At 42.2% G+C, this 20,650-nt stretch overlaps 1 protein-coding gene and 1 non-coding gene across 2 annotated transcripts in view; both read right to left on the reverse strand.

Moving 5' to 3' along the window:
- The window catches only part of MTHFD1L (methylenetetrahydrofolate dehydrogenase (NADP+ dependent) 1 like), a 202,743-nt gene that overhangs the window by 176,741 nt on the left and 5,352 nt on the right, over positions 1-20,650 (reverse strand). The window contains exons 2-7 of the mRNA XM_057527877.1: positions 20,076-20,160; positions 18,858-18,908; positions 18,699-18,752; positions 14,360-14,484; positions 12,230-12,330; positions 10,673-10,809 (exon numbers count right to left, since the gene is read on the reverse strand). Coding sequence (XP_057383860.1) covers positions 10,673-10,809; positions 12,230-12,330; positions 14,360-14,484; positions 18,699-18,752; positions 18,858-18,908; positions 20,076-20,160 — 553 coding nt within the window. The remainder of the gene's footprint in view (positions 1-10,672; positions 10,810-12,229; positions 12,331-14,359; positions 14,485-18,698; positions 18,753-18,857; positions 18,909-20,075; positions 20,161-20,650) is intronic.
- On the reverse strand, positions 11,337-11,470 carry LOC114235844 (small nucleolar RNA SNORA70). Its single transcript, XR_003621933.2, has one exon. It is a non-coding gene; the product is annotated as a small nucleolar RNA SNORA70 (small nucleolar RNA).

Genomic DNA, 20,650 nt, shown 5'->3' on the forward strand with positions numbered 1-20,650 from the left:
ACTCTTGCCCTTTGAGTCCAGTGTGTTCCCTGCCTATGGAGATTTCACTGAGGCAGAGTTTTTCATGAGCAGAGTCCCTGTTTATCCATAAATTATTCAAACTTAGAATGTCTAACTTTTTATTCGAATTAACTGAATATCTACCAAAGGATTCTTGCTTTGTACCCATGGATAAATTTACATATTTTCTTGCAATATTAAGCATACTATCAAATGAGACCAGCAAAATAACTGTGTAAACACTCTAAAGTAAGAATGTCAAACCATGTTCATTCAGCTGTTGTAATACTTTGGCAAGATAAGAGAATGAGTCTCAGCAAAAGGTACCTCCCCCACTTCAGCAAGTGATCTCATCCCAGAGACTTTTTTTCCTTTCTGGAATTGCCTATGTTTCTTTTTTCCACTCTCATCTGTGATCAGTAGGACATTACTGGCTTTTAAAATTAAGACCTATTTCATAAATCAGAATGACTACAAGCCAAATGGATAATTTGGGAGTATGATCACAGCACTTATCTCCCCAATTTTTCCCCCAAAGGTTAATAAATGACCTTCCTTTTTCTAAGAAGTTCATGTCTTACCTCATCATTCAACATATTTACTGCTCAACGTATGAGAAGAGTGTATCAAAGATAGCCAGTTGTGTCCCAAATGATACAGAAAAGACAGTTAATCCCTATTCAAGTTTACTTGATTCTCACATAAATTATGATGGATGATAAAAGAAAAATGCAACCTCAAATCCAGTAATGGATATACTTTGATTCATCAAGAATAATTCCCTATCTCACACCCTAGGAAGAAATAAAACTAAAAAGTAGGGCTGAGACACAGAGAGAGAGCGATCGTGAGCTCACACCTGTGTGTGTGTGTGTGTCTGTGCGTGTGTGTATGTGTGATGAGAGATAATCTAATATGACAAAGACTCAGAACCACATAGCACAAAAATGTGGAAGAGAGCAAGTTATGGTCCCCAGATCCACGAGAGGCAAGCCGCACTTCACAGAGGCAGGACAGCCTTATGGTTTACGGTTATGCCGTGTTGAAGTTAAGGTGAATTGATGTGACTGTGGGAAATTCAGCGTTGCGTCGCATTTCCCTCCATACTTGTGCTTTCCAATTCTGAACCCTGGGCTGCACATAGGATTTCTGCATCCCACTTCTCCTGAGTAACTCTCTGGCCTCAGTTGCCTCCTTGGAGAAGTGAAGAAGCTGCACTTGACAGAGAGGAATTGAGGTGCAGAGGGAAGAGCGTGGCAGGTGGGGTTTACAAGACCCGGATTCATATCCAGGCTCTGCTCCTTTTCACTGACAACCAGGATCAAGGCACCACACGTAACACCTTGCTTTCAGGATATAACGCTAGTGAGCTAGTATATGAAAAGACTTTGAAAACGAAATCTGTACACAAATGTAAGGTGCTTTATCATTATAGATTATGTTAAGACCTACCAACTAGAGTATTCTAATTCTACATCCTTAGGAAGCATTTACACTGGAGAGGAAGGGGTAAAAGACAGAGCCAGGCTCTGCCGATGGTGCGGACAGGCAAGCAGGGACGATCTGCAGGTGGACGGGAGGTGATGTCACTGGCCTGATCTCTGCAGGACACAGCCTGGAGCCCTTCCTTTGTGCAGTACCTGCCTTGAACCATCTGAGACTTCACACGCCCCCTTTGGATCTCACGCCAAGTTTCAAGAGACTCTCTCAGATCCCTTTCTCAATGCTGCTAAATATAAATGGCCTGATTTGGGGGCTTTTTAAAAAATTCTATTCACCTCCTTCTCTGGTGTTGATAAGCCAGACAATGATGAGGCAGAAGCAAGAGTGAGAAGAATGGGAGCTGACATCCAAAGGCATTTTCAGGCCATGAACACTGAAAAATCTGTCAAAGAAACTCAGGGGGCTACATGATCCAGGTCACTTAATCACACATTACTCATTAGCCTTGGTATTTGCTTGGCACAAGATCTGTGGTGCCCCAGGGTCGGTGGTATCTTCTCCATCCAGCCACTACGGGGGGGGGGGGTGGGGGGAGGAATTCACATCAATGAGGCTGTACTGCGTGTCCACACACCGGACCAGGGTGCCCCCCACCCTGCCCTCTCGAGAGGGTGGACACATCCCTTCTGAAGGGTGCCCCTGGAGGGCTGGTGAGAAGCCCAGGGCTCAGGGAGCAACTGGCTTCCTTATCTTAGGAAGATATCTGTGGGACTATTACCTGTGGGAATGAAACAATGGTGAACTCAACCCAAGTCTAGTGTCTTGGGCCTTGGTCCCGCTGATGTTCCCCATGCGAGCTGTCAGATACTTTTGGGTTTTAAAGATTAGACTTTAAAGGTACTTTTAAAGGTTGGGTTTTGTGATTATCTGGAATACGAGCTGACATGGGATAGTGGCTAAAAATACTGGCTGTACTGCCACCTCTATCATTTTTAAATTATGTACATTTGCATAGTCTCTTTACTTCTCCGAGCCTCAGTTTCCTCATCTACGATATGGGAAGAGTGAGAGTCCTGCCGAATAGGATGGCTGCAGAATCAACGAGATAACACAAGTGAGGGACAGTCCTGGTTCATAGTAGCCACTAACTCAATGATTATTAGCTCTCCTTACTGCTGTTACCATATGTTACTGGTTTAAGTGTAGCCTCTCTGGTGAAAAAGAATTATCATGCTCATCAGAAATCTTGGAGGCCAGAAGGCAGTGGGATGACATATTTAAAGTGCCTGAAGAAAAAAAGATCTGTCAACTGAGAATTCTATATCCAGCAAAACTGTACTTCAAAAAAAAAAAAAAAAGGGAGAAATGAATACATTTGCATATTAAACAAAGTGGAGGGAGTTCGTTACCATTAGACCTGCTCTACAATAAGTGAAAAGACACTAGTCATAACTCCAAGCTGTGTGAAGAAATGAAGATCTCCAGAAAAGCCAGTATTCTTGTATTTTTGGTTTGAAACTACACTTATAATTTCCTACCCGATTTAAAAGACAAATGCATTAAAAATTATAAATATAAAAAAGAAAAAAAAAACTCGTGTAACTTGCCAATCTAGTCCAGTTTAAAAGCTAGGGTTGGGCTTCCCTGGTGGCACAGTGGTTGGGGGTCTGCCTGCCAATGCAGGGGACATGGGTTCGAGCCCTGGTCTGGGAGGATCCCGCGTGCCGTGGAGCAACTAGGCCCGTGAGCCACGATTACTGAGCCTGTGCGTCTGGAGCCTGTGCTCCGCAATAGGAGAGGCCGCGATAGTGAGAGGCCCGCGCACCGCGATGAAGAGTGGCCCTCGCTTGCCGCAGCTGGGGGAAGCCCTCGCACAGAGACGAGGACCCAACACAGCCAAAAATAAATAAATAAATAAAATAAATTAAAAAAAAAAAAAAAAAAAAAAAGCTAGGGTTTTCCAGGAATTCCCTGGCGGTCCAGTGGTTAGGACTTGGCGCTTTCACTGCCGTTGGCCCGGGTTCGATCCCTGGTCAGGGAACTAAGATCCTGTAAGCCACGTGGCTCAGCCAAAAAACAAAAGCTAGGGTTTTCCCCACAATCTCTGGAAAATAGATTACTTTTTCAAGATCTCATATGTATAATACACATATATTTAGAATCTTCCAATTCCCTTTTTAAGGCCTTTTGTAAGCCATGCTATGTACCGAATTTAAAGCGGAAATGACTTTGTGATAATTTAGCTTTGCTCAAGAAAACAGCCTACTTTGACCCTTCAAGTGTGAAAGACCTGTATTTTTTCCTTCTTCTGTTAGTGCTAGTTTTGACGATCTCTGTGCTCAGGAGAAACAAGATCCCCTGAGACAAACAAAATACAACGGTTCTCTTATTCCGGGGTTATTTCTTATACACGCAGCTGGGATTGACCTGATTCGTTGCAGCTGGAGGCCGTTTTGCCATCATCTTCCAGCTGCGCCCGACCGCAGATTCAGAAGAGGCTTTCCAGCCAGTGGAGCAAGTGAGGGCATGTGAGCACAGCCCCGGGGTGCCTGCCAGCCTCTCTTCCCTGGAGAGGGGTATCACTCCGCCTCATAAATACTAAACGCAGAACATTTGCTTTTGGTATCAGAGTGAACTCCTTGGGGTGAGGAAGAGGACATCTCCAAATTTAGGCCAATTCGCACAGGGCGGATGGCTGTCCCCTCCTACATAAGGGTGTCATTCCACTCCAGGGGCCTGGGGAGCTGAGTGAGGGGCCTTCGTTTGGGCGGAGGAAGGAGGGCGATTCCTTATCTGGACCCAGAAACATCACACCCAGTGCTTTGGGGTACCAACAGCTGATGCTCCAAGTTGTGCAGCTAATCTGGATCAGTGCCCAGACATTCTTCCCCTCTCCCACGTAAATGCAGAATGCATCTCAAAGCGGCATGCACCTTTGTTTTGATGCTGCAGAACAAAGCAGGAAACCTATTCTTAATTTTCAATCATACACTCAGAGGGGCATAAACTATCAAGCTACCAAATACAGAAGTCAACTCTCTTTTCTGTACTTCTCTAAAAAGGCAAATCTCAATTCTCATGTTCAGACTCCATGAGATTTTATGCGTAATCAGTATCCAAAGACTATCTTTAGATCTAGGCAGGCTGTTAGAGAAGGGATCCATTTCTATTTGACTAACTCAGTGTAAATACTCCTCAAAATCGTAGGAAGGACTACTATTCCTGGAAGGAGTGATTGGTAAACCAGGAATCCCCAGGAGACATGCTCTGAAGTGGAGCGGCTTCTGAGTAACACAGGCATCAGGGAAGGAAGAGGCCCACAGCCCTGGAGGTGAGGACCAGAGGGAGAGCCCGGACTGGCCAAAGCTGGGCACCCACTCTCTCAGGGACACTGTCTCTTACTTTTCCTCCAATGAGGAACCCTGGGTCCTGAGTTTTTATTACCTCCTTACAATGTGATGACCCACTGGCCTTTCCATTTCCACACTGAGGATCAACTGCACATCCGTACGGTGAAACTTGCCAGTGTCCTTCCTGACTCACCATCAATAACAGCCAAGCTATTACCAGGGATCCTGTGCTAAGCAAACTTACGTGATCACTGAATTCTCACAGCAGCCCCATGAGGCAGGGAGTATTATGATCCCCATTCTCCACATAAGGAGACAGGCTCAGAGAGGTTAAACAACAGATAAGGTTTGAATCCAGAGCTGTCTCCACCAATGCCTATGTTTTATTGCTTCCCGAGAACACAAATGTTGTCTCTGACTCCAGACCTTCAAAGACAGTTCCTACTGGTTGCAGCAGCCTGCGACTGCTTCAAGGTCATCCCAAACTTGAAAGGCTACAAGTAGTTAGGAGGTGGTGGACAGGACTCCAGTGTTACAGTCACCCCCTGATGCCCAAACCCTCACCCCCCTGGTTTTGGAAATCCCCCACCAGATGGCCAACAGGGGGTCTTGTCCCATGTCAGGTACAAATAAGCAGGTAAGAAATGCTTTTCAAAGATAACGTCCTGTGACCTAATAGCTATAATCCTTTGCTTGCTCTTTTCTCTCCCTGATACTTAGCATTGTTGATAATGAGAAGCTAAATGGGCCATAATCTTAAAATGCACTGTTAAGATGCACTTATAATGCACTATAATCTTAAAAATGCATTGTTGATGGAATCAGAAAACAAAAATCCGAATCTGTTGTTAAATGTATACTTTCAAGGATTCTCACAGTGAAGGTTTTCCAAGGGTGGACACAGCCTGTCCCTTTCAGGTGTCCTAGGACACTAACGTGTGTCGTCTTGGTGTTCTTTGCACCATGTTAACTGCCATCACTGTGGTCTGCAGAGGGCGCACTGACCCTCTGAAACCAGGCCCAGCAATGGCCTGTGTTTTAGAAATAAAATACAGGAATAGTGAAAAGTCAAATGTCAGGCAGAAGCACGGAGGCATATCAGCGGGAGGCAGGTGACTAGTGAAGTTGGCTGCTAGCACCAAAAAATGGAAAGATACAGCCTTTATCCTGTGGTGTGAGGGGAGCCTGTTGTAAGTAAGTAAGCCAGGTAGAGAGGGCCAAACACCAGAGACCAAATGAACTTTAAAGCCAAGTATAGGGAGCCCGGAATCTTTCCCTATTTTTGGCTATAAAGTTGAAGCAATAAAAAGAGTGGAAGGTGACGGCCTGTAAGATTCACAGTGGTGCCACTGTTAAGTGCCAAGGACTTAAGAAAACAAAATGTGTGTGCAATGTCAGCTATTGAAAAGAGCCTTCTTAGACATGCGGGAACCAGAATGTTATTCAATTTCTAGATTCTCTAGAGAATAAAGCCTCGCAATCATCTTCTCAAAGTTAGAGTGAGCTTTATCCAAAAGAGTCAAGGTGATTTATTTCCATAATAAAAAAAAGCACTTTGAAAGATGTCTTTGTTGTTCAAAAATACAGATACAACTAGCAAAAGTATCTGTGACAGCTGCGAAAACAATGAATTGCCAATGAAGGCATTTTTCTCTTTTTCGTCACAGCTGTTCAGTTCAGGGCAAGTTTACTGTCCTCTTCTACTAAGCTTCCCAACCTAAAATCCTGGCCTCTAAAGTATGAAACATTGTCCTTGAATTTTCTTGAATAGGCTGCCACCACGTGGTGACCACTAAAAAAGCACATAGGTTTGAGTTTAATTGCAAGACCATGTTGCTGGGCTATTTTAAAACAAGAAGGAATTACGTACACCAGATCCACCTGCCACTGAAAAATTACAAATCTCAGTCGAGAGGCCCGTCTCCCCTGGACAGGACTACAACTTGTTTGTTTCCATCCTCATGCTGCGAAGTGAAGAACATGTATTTTTAGATTTTAGTAATTTATTGTACTTAATGCACTTTTAATTTAACTTCACTTTGCTTGAAATTTGTGAACTTCATTGTCAGTTTTTGAAATTAAAAACTTTATTAGCTATTTCAGACACGAAAATGTAAAAGAATAACATAACACACCTGGACATCCCGCCCATTGCCTAGTTTAAGGAAAGGCATGACCAACACAAGGGAAGGTCCCCTAGTCTCCTCTTACCTACCTGCACATCTTTGTCCTGTCATGGTTTTCCTGATCTGGTTCACAGTTTCCACTCCTTTCTTTATACTTTTACTTTATATGTATGCAGCCCTAAAAATATATATGCGGTATTGATTTAAAACCCTACATAGGGCTTCCCTGGTGGTGCAGTGGTTAGGAATCCGCCTGCCAATGCAGGGGACACAGGTTCGAGCCCTGGTTCAGGAAGATCCCACATGCTGCAGAGCAGCTAGGCCTGTGAGCCACAGCTACTGAGCCTGCGCTCTAGAGCCCGCACGCCTAGAGCCAGTGCTCCGCGACGAGAGAGGCCACCGCAATGAGATGCCCGCACACGGCAGTGAAGAGTAGCCCCCGCTCACCGCAACTTAAAAAAAAAAAAGCTTTTGCACAGCAAAGGAAACCATAAACAAGACCAAAAGACAACCCTCAGAATGGGAGAAAATATTTGCAAAGGAAGCAACTGACAAAGGATTAATCTCCAAAATTTACAAGCAGCTCATGCAGCTCAATAACAAAAAAACAAACAACCCAATCCAAAAATGGGCAGAAGACCTAAATAGACATTTCTCCAAAGAAGATATACAGATTGCCAACAAACACATGAAAGAATGCTCAACATCATTAATCATTAGAGAAATGCAAATCAAAACTACAGTGAGATATCACCTCACACTGGTCAAAATGGCCACCATCAAAACATCTAGAAACAATAAATGCTGGAGAGGGTATGGAGAAAAGGGAACCCTCTTGCACTGTTGGTGGGAATGTAAATTGATACAGCCACTATGGAGAATAGTTTGGAGGTTCCTTGAAAAACTACAGATAGAACTACCATACGACCCAGCAATCCCACTACTGGGCGTATACCCTGAGAAAACCATAATTCAAAAAGAGTCATGTAGGGGCTTCCCTGGTGGCGCAGTGGTTGAGAATCTGCCTGCTAATGCAGGGGATACGGGTTCGAGCCCTGGTCTGGGAAGATCCCACATGCCACGGAGCAACTGGGCCCGTGAGCCACAACTGCTGAGCCTGCGCGTCTGGAGCCTGTGCTCCACAACAAGAGAGGCCACGATACTGAGAGGCCCGCACACCGCGATGAAGAGTGGCCCCCGCTTGCCACAGCTAGAGGAAGCCCTCGCACAGAAACGAAGACCCAACACAGCCCAAAAAATAAATAAATAAATAAATAAATAATTAAAAAAAAAAAAAAAAAAAAGAGTCATGTACCAAAATGTTCACTGCAGCTCTATTTACAATAGCCAGGACATAGAAGCAGCCTAAGTGTCCATCAACAGATGAATGGATAAAGAAGATGTGGCACATATATACAATGGAATATTACTCAGCCATAAAAAGAAATGAAATTGAGTTATCCGTAGTGAGGTGGATGGACCTCGAGTCTGTCATACAGAGTGAAGTAAGTCAGAAAGAGAAAAACAAATACCGTATGCTAACACATATATATGGAATCTAAGGAGGAAAAAAAAAGGTCATGAAGAACCTAGGGGTAAGACAGGAATAAAGACACAGACCTACTAGAGAATGGACTTGAGGATATGGGGAGGGGGAAGGGTAAGCTGTGACAAAGTGAGAGAGTGGCATGGACATATATACACTACCAAATGTAAAATAGATAGCTAGTGGGAAGCAGCCACATGGCACAGGGAGATCAGCTCGGTGGTCTGTGACCACCTGGATGGGTGGGATAGGGAGGGTGGGAGGGAGGGAGACGCAAGAGGGAAGAGATATGGGAACATATGTATATGTATAACTGATTCACTTTGTTATAAAGCAGAAACTAACACACCATTGTAAAGCAATTATACTCCAATAAAGATGTCAAAATAAAATAATAATAATAAAGTGCACATTAAAAAAAAAAAAAAAGCCCACGCACAGCAATGAAGACCCAACACAGCCAAAACTAAAATAAATTAAAAAAAAAGAGGGTAACTGGGAATCTGCTTTAAAAACAAACAAACAAACAAACAAAAAACCCTATATAAATGGTGTTAGATGAAATACAGCCTTCTGCAACTTGCTTTTTTCCAATGAATGCTGTTTTTAAAAAATTCTTTCTTGTTGATATTTACAGCTCTAGTTTTCTTCAAAATTGTCTTGTTTTTGTCCTTGTCCTTCCATGTAAATGGAATCAGCTTGTCAACGTCTACACAATAATATTATGTCAGGATTCTGATTCAAACTTATAGATCAATTTGGAGAGAATTAGTATCTTTAAGACGAGTCTTCTTATCCGTGAATATGGTATCTCTGCTTTTAATTGGGTCTTCTTAATGACATTCATCAAAATTATATAATTTCTTTCTAAAGGTCAGAAATAACTTTTGTTAAATATATTCCTAGATACCTTATATTCTCATTGTTATCATAAATTGTATTTCTTTAAAATTTAATTTTCTAACTGTGGGGAGTAGTGTTTAGAAATGCAATTGATTTTTCCATGTTGATCTTATAGCCAAGAACCCAGATGAACTCTTACTAATTCTGATATTTTAATAGGTTCTTTTGGACTTTTTATGTAATCATATTACCCAGGATTGATGACAGTTTGGTGTCTTCCTTTCCAATCACTATGAATTTTCTTCCTTTCTTTCTTCATATTACTGCATTGTCTAGGAATTCCCACACAATGCTGGTTAGGAGTACTAATAACAGGCACCCTTGTCTTTGCTAATTTAAGAAAATGTTTCTAATATAACACTGTTAAGTGAGATTTTTCACTCTAAGTTTTTATAGATGTTTTATCTTGTTAAGCAATTTCCTTAAATTCCTAGTCTAATGTTTTTTTCAGGAAAAAATCATAATGAACATTTGATTTTATCTAGTGATTTTTCTGCATCTACTATGGTGACAGTATAGCTTTTAATCTGATAATGTGGTGAATTACATTAATACATTTTAACAGATTTTAATGTTAGACCCCCCTGCAATCCTGTGATAGTCCCAACGGGATACTGGATTTGGTTTTCTTTTTTGCTAACGATTATTTCATCTATGTTCATAGATGAAATTGGCCTGTAATTATCCTTTAGCATCTTGTCATTTTCTGCACTGGGCACTCATACAATGAGTTAGGAAATGTTCTTTTTCTATTCTCCAGAGAAAATGTTTTTTACTGTGGTAACTCATTTATAAAACGACCTAGTGCCTTTTCTGTTTGCTTGTTTGCAGGGTAGACTGACTCAATGTCTTCAATGTATATAAGACTACTCAATTTTACTTGAATCCATTTTGTAAGTTACAGTTTCTAGGAAAGTTTTCATTCCATACAATTTTTCAAATTTATCAGCATAAAGTTGTTCATATTCTCCTTCTTAAAAAATAATTTTTGCTTCTGTGGTTATGTCCCCTTGTTTGTTCCTAACATTGCTGGTGTTCTCTCTTTTTGTCTTAATTATTTTGGCTAGTGGTGTGTCTATTTTACTAGACTTTTCCAAGAACCATCTTTTGGCTTTGCTGATAATCTCTCATATTACATATTTGTTTTCTATTTCAGTAATCTCTGCTCTTTTGTTTTCATCCTTTGAGATTTTCTGCTGTTTTTTTCTCTAACTTTTTATGTTAAACGATCAGCCTATGCATTTCAGTCCTCCTTTTCTAATATAGGCATTGAAGGATATGTTTCCAACATGGAAGATGCTTACCTTGCTTTGAAGCTGAGGTGTTTTCCACTGGGAGCTCATTGTCATGGACCCTTTTCTCTGGAACAGGCATTGCAGGGTGGCTTCCAAAGACCCATGGGCTCCTATTACCAAGATCTTCTTTCCATCTAAGTTGACACCTACCCACCAAATGGAAATTCAGTATTATAATCAAAACTTCAAAGTCTTCCTCCCATACAGCTTTAATGTAAGGAAAAATAGCTTTTATTTTAATTTAATTTAATTTTTGGACAGGAAAGCAGTATTTATTGGTGGGCCTGAGTAAGGAGGGGACAGCGCCAATACTCTCATGAGTGAAGGGCCTGCCATTTGTCCAGGGGGCCACAATTAGGGATGTATTTGATCCCACAGCTATCTGGGATGAGCCACTTTTCTACCACCATGTTTTCATATTCATCCACATTAAACTTAGTAAATCCCCACTTCTTGGAGATGTGAATCTTCTGGCGGCCAGGGAACTTGAACTCGGCCTGTGCAGGGCCTCCATCACATGCTCCTTGTTCTGCAGCTTGGTGCGGATGGACATTACGATTTGGCCAACGTGGACCCAGGCCACTGTGCCCTGGGGCCTTCCAAAGGCACCGCACATACCTGTCTGGAGCCCAGACTGGGGACAGCATGGCAGACATGAATGTCCACTGGAAAGGGCTGTCTCGAAGTCCCTTAGGGCAACCCATACAGGCAAGAGGCTGCGCGCGCTACCAAGGAGGCTGCTGTTTGCAGCCACTGCACACGGGGCTTCCACGGGGGAAAGAGCAGGGTTGGCTTAATTGGCTGCAAAAAAATAGCCTGTTAAAACTTGGCCCTCTGAGCCCCAAACCTACAATGACTATAAGCCATAACTTATTGCTTCTTTACAAACTTTATGGTAGAGTGACCTAGAATCATCATCCTAATTATCCATATGATGGAAAAACACTGTCTATATGGATTATCTCAGAGATTTGAGCTTAATGGCTAATTTCCTAAAGGTATATCTTGAAAGTTAATCTTCTAATAGAACTTTGGTATATATTTTGGAATTTCTGTTCAATCATTTCATGTTTGGGTGTAGGGGAGGGGCGTTGTCTCCTTTTCACTCAAGCTGGTGTACAGAAAAAATTAAATACTGATTACTGAAAGAGATACTGCTCACTGATAGATCCTAATCTAGGTTTCTATACCCTAAACTATATCTGACAGCGTCTTCATTTAAGTTTTAAATATAAAACTTATCTAGGTTTACATATTGACAGATTTGAGAAGTTGAAACTTGAAACATTTTTCATTGTGGTTATTTTGAGGGTTTCATAAGAGAAACGGAGAAAACACAGGTTAATCATTCATCTTTACCAATTTCTCTTTAAAATTATAATACAGTTAATCTTATTAGAAAAATTTGCCAGTCATTCATATCTCCTAAAAGATGAGAAAAATAAAGCTGACACTGAATATCGCTTCTGTGTTTCAATAAGTATCTTCCAGAAACAAATCCTTACTAAAAACTCAAATAAATAACAAAAAATAGAAAATAGCAACATTTCTGAAGGAGCATCATACCTGACTTTTCAAGAAGTTCAATTACAGCTCTGGCCACAGGTGAAACAAAACACTCATGGGCATCCCCACGTACCAATTTCCCCAGGTTTACATCCGTTACTCTGAATCCAAAAATAAGAGAACAAGTAAGTCAAGCTTGGCCAAAACTCACTCATCTGTAATTCACATGTATTAATCCCAAATAACATCCAAGTCAATATTTGATATGATGAAATAAAATTTATCTTTTAAGGCAGGACAAGAAAAAATTACATATAAAATTCTCTCTGTGTGTTTGTTTGGGCCTCTTCCCTCCCTCATGTGCAGTGTGTATCTGGGTTAAACATTAACCAGAGCTCCTCAAAGATGAGAATGCCTGCTTATTTTTTTCTTCTGACACTAGCGATGTAACTTCTTAAAAGAACAGTGTTCTTTCCCAGCTCTGTAGGGGGTCATGGTGACTTGCTGCTCACTTTGTACATGCTTACCTGGACTATATATCCTTGGTGAACTTTATGTAAAACATCAGTACGTCATTTTGATGTGCAATCCTTTCTCTCAAAAATGTATATGACTGTGCCTTCGACTTCTAACAGGTGGAACAGTTCTCAGAGCTTCCTGAGAATCTGTTTCCTGGGTTATAATCCTCGGTTTGGCTTGAATTAAATTCCCTTTTTTCCTTCTTAACTTGATAGTTAATTGAATTTTGATCGACAGATAGGTAGGATATATTAAATTATTAAATAGAAATGAAAGAGTGGGCAGGAATAGAGGTCATTAGCTTCTAGAGCAGCCCCTCAGGCAACTCCAATGTGGTCCCTATGAGTCAGGACGACGTTGGGAGTTCTGGTTCTGCCTGGACAGCAGGACCGCAGCTGGAGGCCACGTGGGGCTTCACTGCACAGCGCTACGGAGCTCCGTTCAATGGACTACATGGAATGGTGGCCCTGGACGTGCGCAATGCCAAGGTCCTGCAGCCACTTTATCCTGAGGAAATCTACATCTCCATCAACATCAAAGTCCAGAACCAATCCTAGAAATCAGGGGTGACCTAGCAAGACTGATCCCCACTCGACATCGGTACTTATCTCCTTAAGGAAATCAAGGAAAAAAATGAGGGACCATGTCCTTTCAATGCCTTCTGTGTTGTTCCTCGGTCAAACCCAGGACAAAACAGTCCCTAACTATTTAGCTTAAATTGATGGTCTCAATACAGGTTAGTAACAAAATGGAGATACTTGGAAAAGTTTTCATAATTCTCTCTTTTTATGAAAGACTGGAAACTACACCTTGATACCCGGGGATTCTGGATGTTTTCTAATTGACTAGAGCCTCTTCCCCCTTTATGGTTTGTCTGTTATAGGATCGGAGATTTTCATGACAATTTTCTACCCATGTTTGAGTCTGCCCTAAGTCACAACAGGAGGCTGGGATAATGGGGGAACCTGGGAATGTCAGTGAAGTGGTGGTCACTCAATCCAGTCCCTACAAGACTAACGTTATAAATTTGCTTACGACCCTGGAATGCTAAATATATCATGTTCTTTTTGGCCACGATACAAAAATTTCTCATTTCCATGTAGGAAGATGAGGCTTTTAACTTCCAGGAAACATCATGAACTCCCATAGGGATGGTCAGTGTTCCTTGTCCCATGAAGCTTACGTCATGACATGAGGCAAGACCAATATCAGAGCACCTGATATTCATAGTTTTTCCCTCAACTTTCAAATAAAACCTCATGTTATGAATGTAAGTGCTTGCTTTGTTTTTCTCCGCTGGCCTGGGACTAAGGCAGAATGTGCTACTGTGGTGAAGCAGGTCCCTGGGTTTTTTCTCTGGTTTATCAAGGAAAAGGAAAAGCTATCAGAAAAGGAGAGCTGGCTAAGGACTCTGTAGGTCAGACAGGAACTTCTCAAATGAGTATGATTTGGCCAAAATGGCAGCCAAGCACTACAAAAGGGCAAGTGTATTTTCTCAAATACGTACTTTCTTAAGCATAATTTTACAAGCCCTCCAACTCCTGAAATATTTAAAATGATTTCATTCATGGCTCAATTACTGACATATTTGAAAGAGCAGAATTTTAAAAAATTCACAGTAGAAAAACTAGTTTAGCAATGAGTCGATTGTTTTCTTTTATATGTTCTCACCCATCCACATCTTTTTCTGGTTTCAAGGCATTGAGGATTTTGTCGCTAAATGAGGTCTCGGAGATCTGAAGGGCAAGGCCATGTACTCTGGTGTCTTCATTAATCTTCAGGATCTCATCTATAATCTAAAGTGAAAACTAAAGTCAGTTTTGCAAAAATAAGACCCAAGAAAAGATGCTTTATGTAAAAAATAGATTCATAAAAATGCATCTGTTTTAGTTTCTTTTTTCTCCTTGTTGAAGACCTGGTGTAAAGCAGAATGAAGAAGTCTATGTTCCTTCTAACCACGTTTATAAAAGCTTGGCTGAATTTTTTAGTGACTTCAAGTCTTTCTTATTGCTCTGTTCTCTGCCAGAACAGAACAAAACAAAACCAAAGCTCAACAGTGAATAAAGTTGAGATCGGCAAAAGACAATTCCCTGTCCACAATCAGATTTGAGCCCAACGTAATGCCAACTTTCAGGGAGGCCAGGACTCAGGAACCTCGAGCATTCCAACCTGGCCCAGAGAAGCCTGTGTTTCAAGCACACTGTGCTTAACCAAAGCTTACTAATCATGACACTCAGGCCCTCCTGTTCTCTGGACCAGAATGGCATGTAGAAAGCATTTCCAAAGGCTTATGATGGAAAACCTCTAAGCACAGATAGCTCCATTTTACAGGAAACACTAAAATAATTTGCTATTTATGAAAAAGACCAAAGCAGTTTGGGAAGCTAATATAATCACTGAATGGCCAGGTATGTCTTTAAATAAGCAAAGCTCTGGCCTCTCTGTTTACCTCTATTTTATGCCAGGATTTCACTTAGCAATGTTACTTGTTCATAATTAAGAGAGATTCTAGCTCTTAGATATCGATCTCACTATGAGAAGTGTTGGTTTACCATTTCTGTTTTACTATCTAGCAAAAATCATGACGGTATTTCTACCTGGTAAGAGAAGAAAAAGCAATTTCATATATTCAGAAAACTCAGAAAGAAAATTTTGTTTCATTTAATATTCATCATTCTGTCATTCATTCAACAAATGTTGAATGTTTTGAATATCTACCTTGTACCAGTTCTGAGTAAAGGAAATACAGTTGTAAAAAAATATCTGCCCTCATGGAGCTTATATTCTAGTAGAGAAGACAAGACCAATAACAACAACAACAGGGACTTCCCTGGTGGTGCAGTGGTTAAGAATCCACCTGCCAATGCAGGGGACACGGGTTCAATCCCTGGTCTGGGAAGGTCCCACATGCCTCAGAGCAACTAAGCCCGTGCGCCACAACTACTGAGCCCGCGCTCTAGAGCCTGTGAGACACAACTACTGAGCCCACGTGCTGCAACTACTGAAGCCCACTTGCCTATGGCCCGTGCTCCACAACAAGAGAAGCCATAGCAATGAGAAGCCCGTGCACCGCAACAAAGCGTAGCCCCCGCTCACTGCAACTGGAGAGAAAGCCCGTGCACAGCAACAAGACCCAATGCAGCCAAATAAATAAATAAATAAATAAAATAAAATTACAAAAAAATATAACAACAATAATAATAGTATAATCTCTGAAATTGATATGGAGTGATGGTGGGTAGCGGGTGGTCAGAGGGGGTGGCATCTATACACACAGCCCAGCCAGAATGAAGTGAGGGTACTATTGTTACCTCTAACTAGGATTTGGTAGTTAGAGGTAACAACGACAAAATCTTAATAAATTAAGATCCTTACTCTTTTCCAACATAATAACACCATCATATAAATTCCCATTTATTTCAAAGAAAAAGAGTGAGTAAGTGACTCCTTGTCAAAAAAATAAGCCAAGGGGAACCTAAAGGAGAAGGAAATCCAAAAAAGAGGGGATATATGTATACATATAGCTGATTCACTTTGCTGTACAGTAGAAACTAACACAGTATTGTAAAGCAACTATACTCCAATAAGAATTAAAAAAGAAATACTGTGACAAACTGAAAAAAAAAAATTTTTGAATGAAAAAAGTTAAATAAGCCAAAGGGAAAAAAAAGTCAAGGGCTATCAATACCAGTGACAAAACAGTCTAAGAACATGCAAATTCTACTGCAGAAAATGAGTGTCCTTCTGCAAAGGGAAAACAAATTTCTCTGCACTTTGTTAGTACTGGTAGGACACGTGTCAATATCTGTAATATCTTACAATGGCAAGTGTGGTAGAAACTGTTTGCCCAATATCCGATTTCTGTTCTTTCTTAGTAATGAACTCTTAATTTTTAGCTGTGCTAAGAAATGATCTAGGGCCACTTGGTATAAAGACCACATTTCTCGCCTCCCTTGCAAAAAGGCCGAGCAATTAGGCTCAGGCCAGTGGAATGGAAGCAGAATTGTGACTTTCAGGAGAAAGACTGGGACCCTGACTTTGGTCTTAGCCCTTCCTTTTTCTTGCTGGTGATAAGAACTTGCTGAACTAAGCCCTGTGATCCTGGAAAACAGGGATGGTTAAGAAATGCCCCCATCCTTCGTGTACTGCAAAGAACCACCTTCCCCATATGATTCTGACAAGACCATCCAATGCTCCCTAGTCTACAGGCCCCACAAAGTTCTATTCTTTGTTCATAAACGATTTACTTGAACTGCTTGTCTCCACTGATCCATCAGCACAAAATGCCTGTTCATCAAACTTCGGGTAAGCTTCTTTCCTTCCCCCCAGGTTCCTAAACTTTGACCTTCCCTCGGTCTGATTGGCCAACAGCTCTACCACCACCCCACCTCCCGGGGAGAATAGGCTGGCCTCAGGGTAAAACATTCTCTAATCTGCTATCCCATCAAGCCACCCTTTCATCCCACTTTTCTCACACTGGGTTCTTTCCTCCCTATAGAAGAGAAGCCTTTTGCTTACCTCTCAAAGGTGTGTCGAGCTTCCGGGCAGAGTGGGCAGTCCCTTTCCCCACCTTGCAATAATCCTTTCAGATTATGTCTCTCCTCACTGAGTCTGGATTTATTTTCTCTTTGACACTGGCTGGAATGTGGATGTGATCTGTAGTGCTGAATCTGCCATCCTGGATGAGGCAGCACAACAAAGACCACAGCGCAGCAAGATCCAAGGAGCCTGAGTTCCTAACGACTCAGTGATGCCACCACACCAGCCAGGGACTGCCTACTTCTAAACTTTATTCACATACAAAAAACTTCTGGGCTTCCCTGGTGGCGCAGTGGTTAAGAATCTGCCTGCCAATGCAGGGGACACGGGTTCGAGCCCTGGTCTGGGAAGATCCCACATGCCGCGGAGCAACTAAGCCCGTGAGCCACAACTACTGAGCCTGCGCGTCTGGAGCCTGTGCTCTGCAACAAGAGAGGCCGCGATAATGAGAGGCCCACGCACCGCGATGAAGAGTGGGCCCCGCTTGCCGCAACTGGAGAAGGCCCTCGCACAGAAACGAAGACCCAACACAGCCAAAAATAAAATAAATAAATAAATAAATTAAAAAAAAAAAAAAACAAAAAAAACTTCTGTGTTATTCCAGATTACTTAAGGTTTTCATCACTGCCATAGCCAGTCTGAAGAAAACCTAGCCACAGAAGGAGCAGACACCAGGATGGCCCATGGTCCAGTTTCCCAGGCCCTACTTATAGGGTTTCCCAGGCCCTACTTATAGGGGTGACTGCTTCTCCCAGGCTTGAGATGACACTTATGAGGACTGGTCTTCCCTGCTGGCGGAAACAACTAAAGCACATACAATAGCAGCAAAAGAACCCTATGGTGGTTTTTCATCAGCTGCCCCAAAACCACTGAAGGATTCACACAAGGTTAGCCTGAAAAAGATCTTCTCCTTTATTTTATCGACAGGGCAACTGAGACCCAGAGAAACCAAAGAATGGTCCAAGCAGGGTCAAACAACCTGTCAGGACACTGCAAACCAGAACTAGTCCTCCAGACACTGATAATTTCCACTAGACGACGCTGTTGCTACAGCTGAAGAAACACAACCAAAGTCCCCACATCATAGGTCACATTGTCAACAGAAACACATGGTAAGGAGATAAACAACAAGGTCATCCTGTATAGCACAGGGAACTATATTCAATATGGTAATAAACCATAATGGAAAAGAATATATAAATATATATGTATAACTGAGTCACTTTGCTATACACCAGAAACTAATACAACGTTATAAATCAACTATACTTCAATTAAAAAAAAAAGAAACATGTTAAGGGGCAGATAGATCAAGCAGCATCTACACTAGTGGAAAAAGTGAACTCTTCCCTCTAAAAGTTCAGCCCTAAGAAAAGGCTGGCTCAGTTCCGACCACAACTAAGAGACATTAAGAGGTCTATTAGGACTGAAGAGGAACACAAAATAAGGGTTAAGTGTGCTGCCGTATTACCTCATCTTCACCGCTATCTGCAGGAAGGCAGATGTGAGTGATGTTCAGACCAGCCTGCAAAGAGAACACAGGGCGATTTTGTCACTGAGAGAAAATGAATCTATCATCCTAAAATTAAAATGAATTTTTAAAATCATTCAAAAAACCAACAATCCTTACCTCCTCAGCCAAGTTCTGGTTTACTTCCTGCATCAAGTTGTCATCACCTGCCTTGGGGAAGGAGAGCAAGAAGGAGAATGTAACAACATAAAAATATCTTGAAAAGGTACAAAACAAAATACAAAGACTAATTTTGTGATTATACATTACCTGACTACAAAGATGACAAGGGAAATGCAGAAAAAGAATCTTATTGCTCATAAAAGGGGACTAAGGGCTGGTATTTATTAACATGTCAGTTTCTCAGGCTTGAAGATATATCACTTTTGAAAATAATACTCCTCATAGGGCGTATACAGCCACATTGGCAGCATTCCTTTCTAAGTGAGGACGCCTAAGACAGGTGTTTAGGACTTGCCCTTGGGTGAAAAGCTACCAATGAGCAGAATTCCAGGAGGCCAAGCTCTTGTTTCGCTTTTCTTTCCACTCTTCTTACTTGCTTATCTTTGTAGGGGGTGCGGAAACAGACCCCAAAGAATGCAGACCCCAAAGTGACTTGAGCATAGCTCTCCAGTCTTGAAATTACAGCATTGATGAAACTAGAGGCTGCTATTCTGATACATTAAGCATGCACCAAAAACAACAGAGGCAGTTCAACTGCTGGGCTGTGTGACCTTACAGGCTTGGCTCAGCGCACCACTTCCCTGCACCTGCATCATCTGGGTGTGCCAATAAGGGTGGCAAACAGTGCCAACTGCAGCTGGCAATGAAGGGGCCGTGGCCAGAACATAGACATGGAACTCCAAGTCCTTCTGCCATGCCATGGCTTTTGGCCCCTCAGACTCATGGCAGGCTTTAAAAGACTGAGTAGTAAGATCACCAAATACCATGTCTTGGCAAGCATCTGCCTTCCACAGAAACAAAGGGGAATGTTTTTCCCCATCTCACTCAAATCACATCTGATCAGCATTTATAATGGACCACAATATATCCTGTGTAATGCAACTTACGTGAGCGCCTACCTCCTGACCTCTGGAAGCTGTCTGCACCAAAAGGAAACAGACTCAAACAGAGTGGTACCTAACCTGTAACCCTGAAGCAGCAAAATGACCAGATAAAGGGGGAAACGACAACATTTCCACCTGAGCTTTCTCCTCCCTCCCCTAAGCCCGAGTGGGACTTCTGTGACAAGAAGTGCAGCTGGTGACCTGTGTACAACTGTCTTCTAAATTAAAAGACATCCTAAAATAGCAGGACAGAACCACATTCTCAGCTTACCTGAATAATAGCAAGAACCGGCTTAAAGGCAGGGTTTTTTCCTTGCAGTAAACTCAGAACTTCTTTCGAATTCTGAATGACTTCTCTGCATTGAGAAAGAAAAACAACATAGTCAGGTCTAGGTTAATGACTAGAAAGGATGGATACAACACACGTTCTTAGAAGGTTTGCTACTCTAAATGAAACTAATTAGACAGCACAAGGATGGGCTCCTCCAAGTGTGGAAAAGGTGAAGGGAGGGGGAGGAGAACAATCATGAAATACCTGGCGTAGGGCTTCCCTGGTGGCGCAGTGGTTAAGAATCCGCCTGCCAGTGCAGGGGACACAGGTTCAAGCCCTGGTCCGGGAAGATCCCACATGCCGCAGAGCAACTAAGCCCATGCGTCACAACTACTGAGCCTGCGCTCTAGAGCCCGCGAGCCACAACTACTGAGCCTGTGCGCCACAACTACTGAAGCCCACATCCCTAGAGCCTGTGCTTCGCAACGAGAAGACACTGCAATGGGAAGCCCGTGCACCGCAACGAAGAGTAGACCCCGCTCGCTGCAACTAGAGAAAGCCCGTGTGCAGCAGTG

This window comes from Balaenoptera acutorostrata, chromosome 14 (assembly GCF_949987535.1).
Source record: "Balaenoptera acutorostrata chromosome 14, mBalAcu1.1, whole genome shotgun sequence".
NCBI lineage: Eukaryota > Metazoa > Chordata > Mammalia > Artiodactyla > Balaenopteridae > Balaenoptera > Balaenoptera acutorostrata.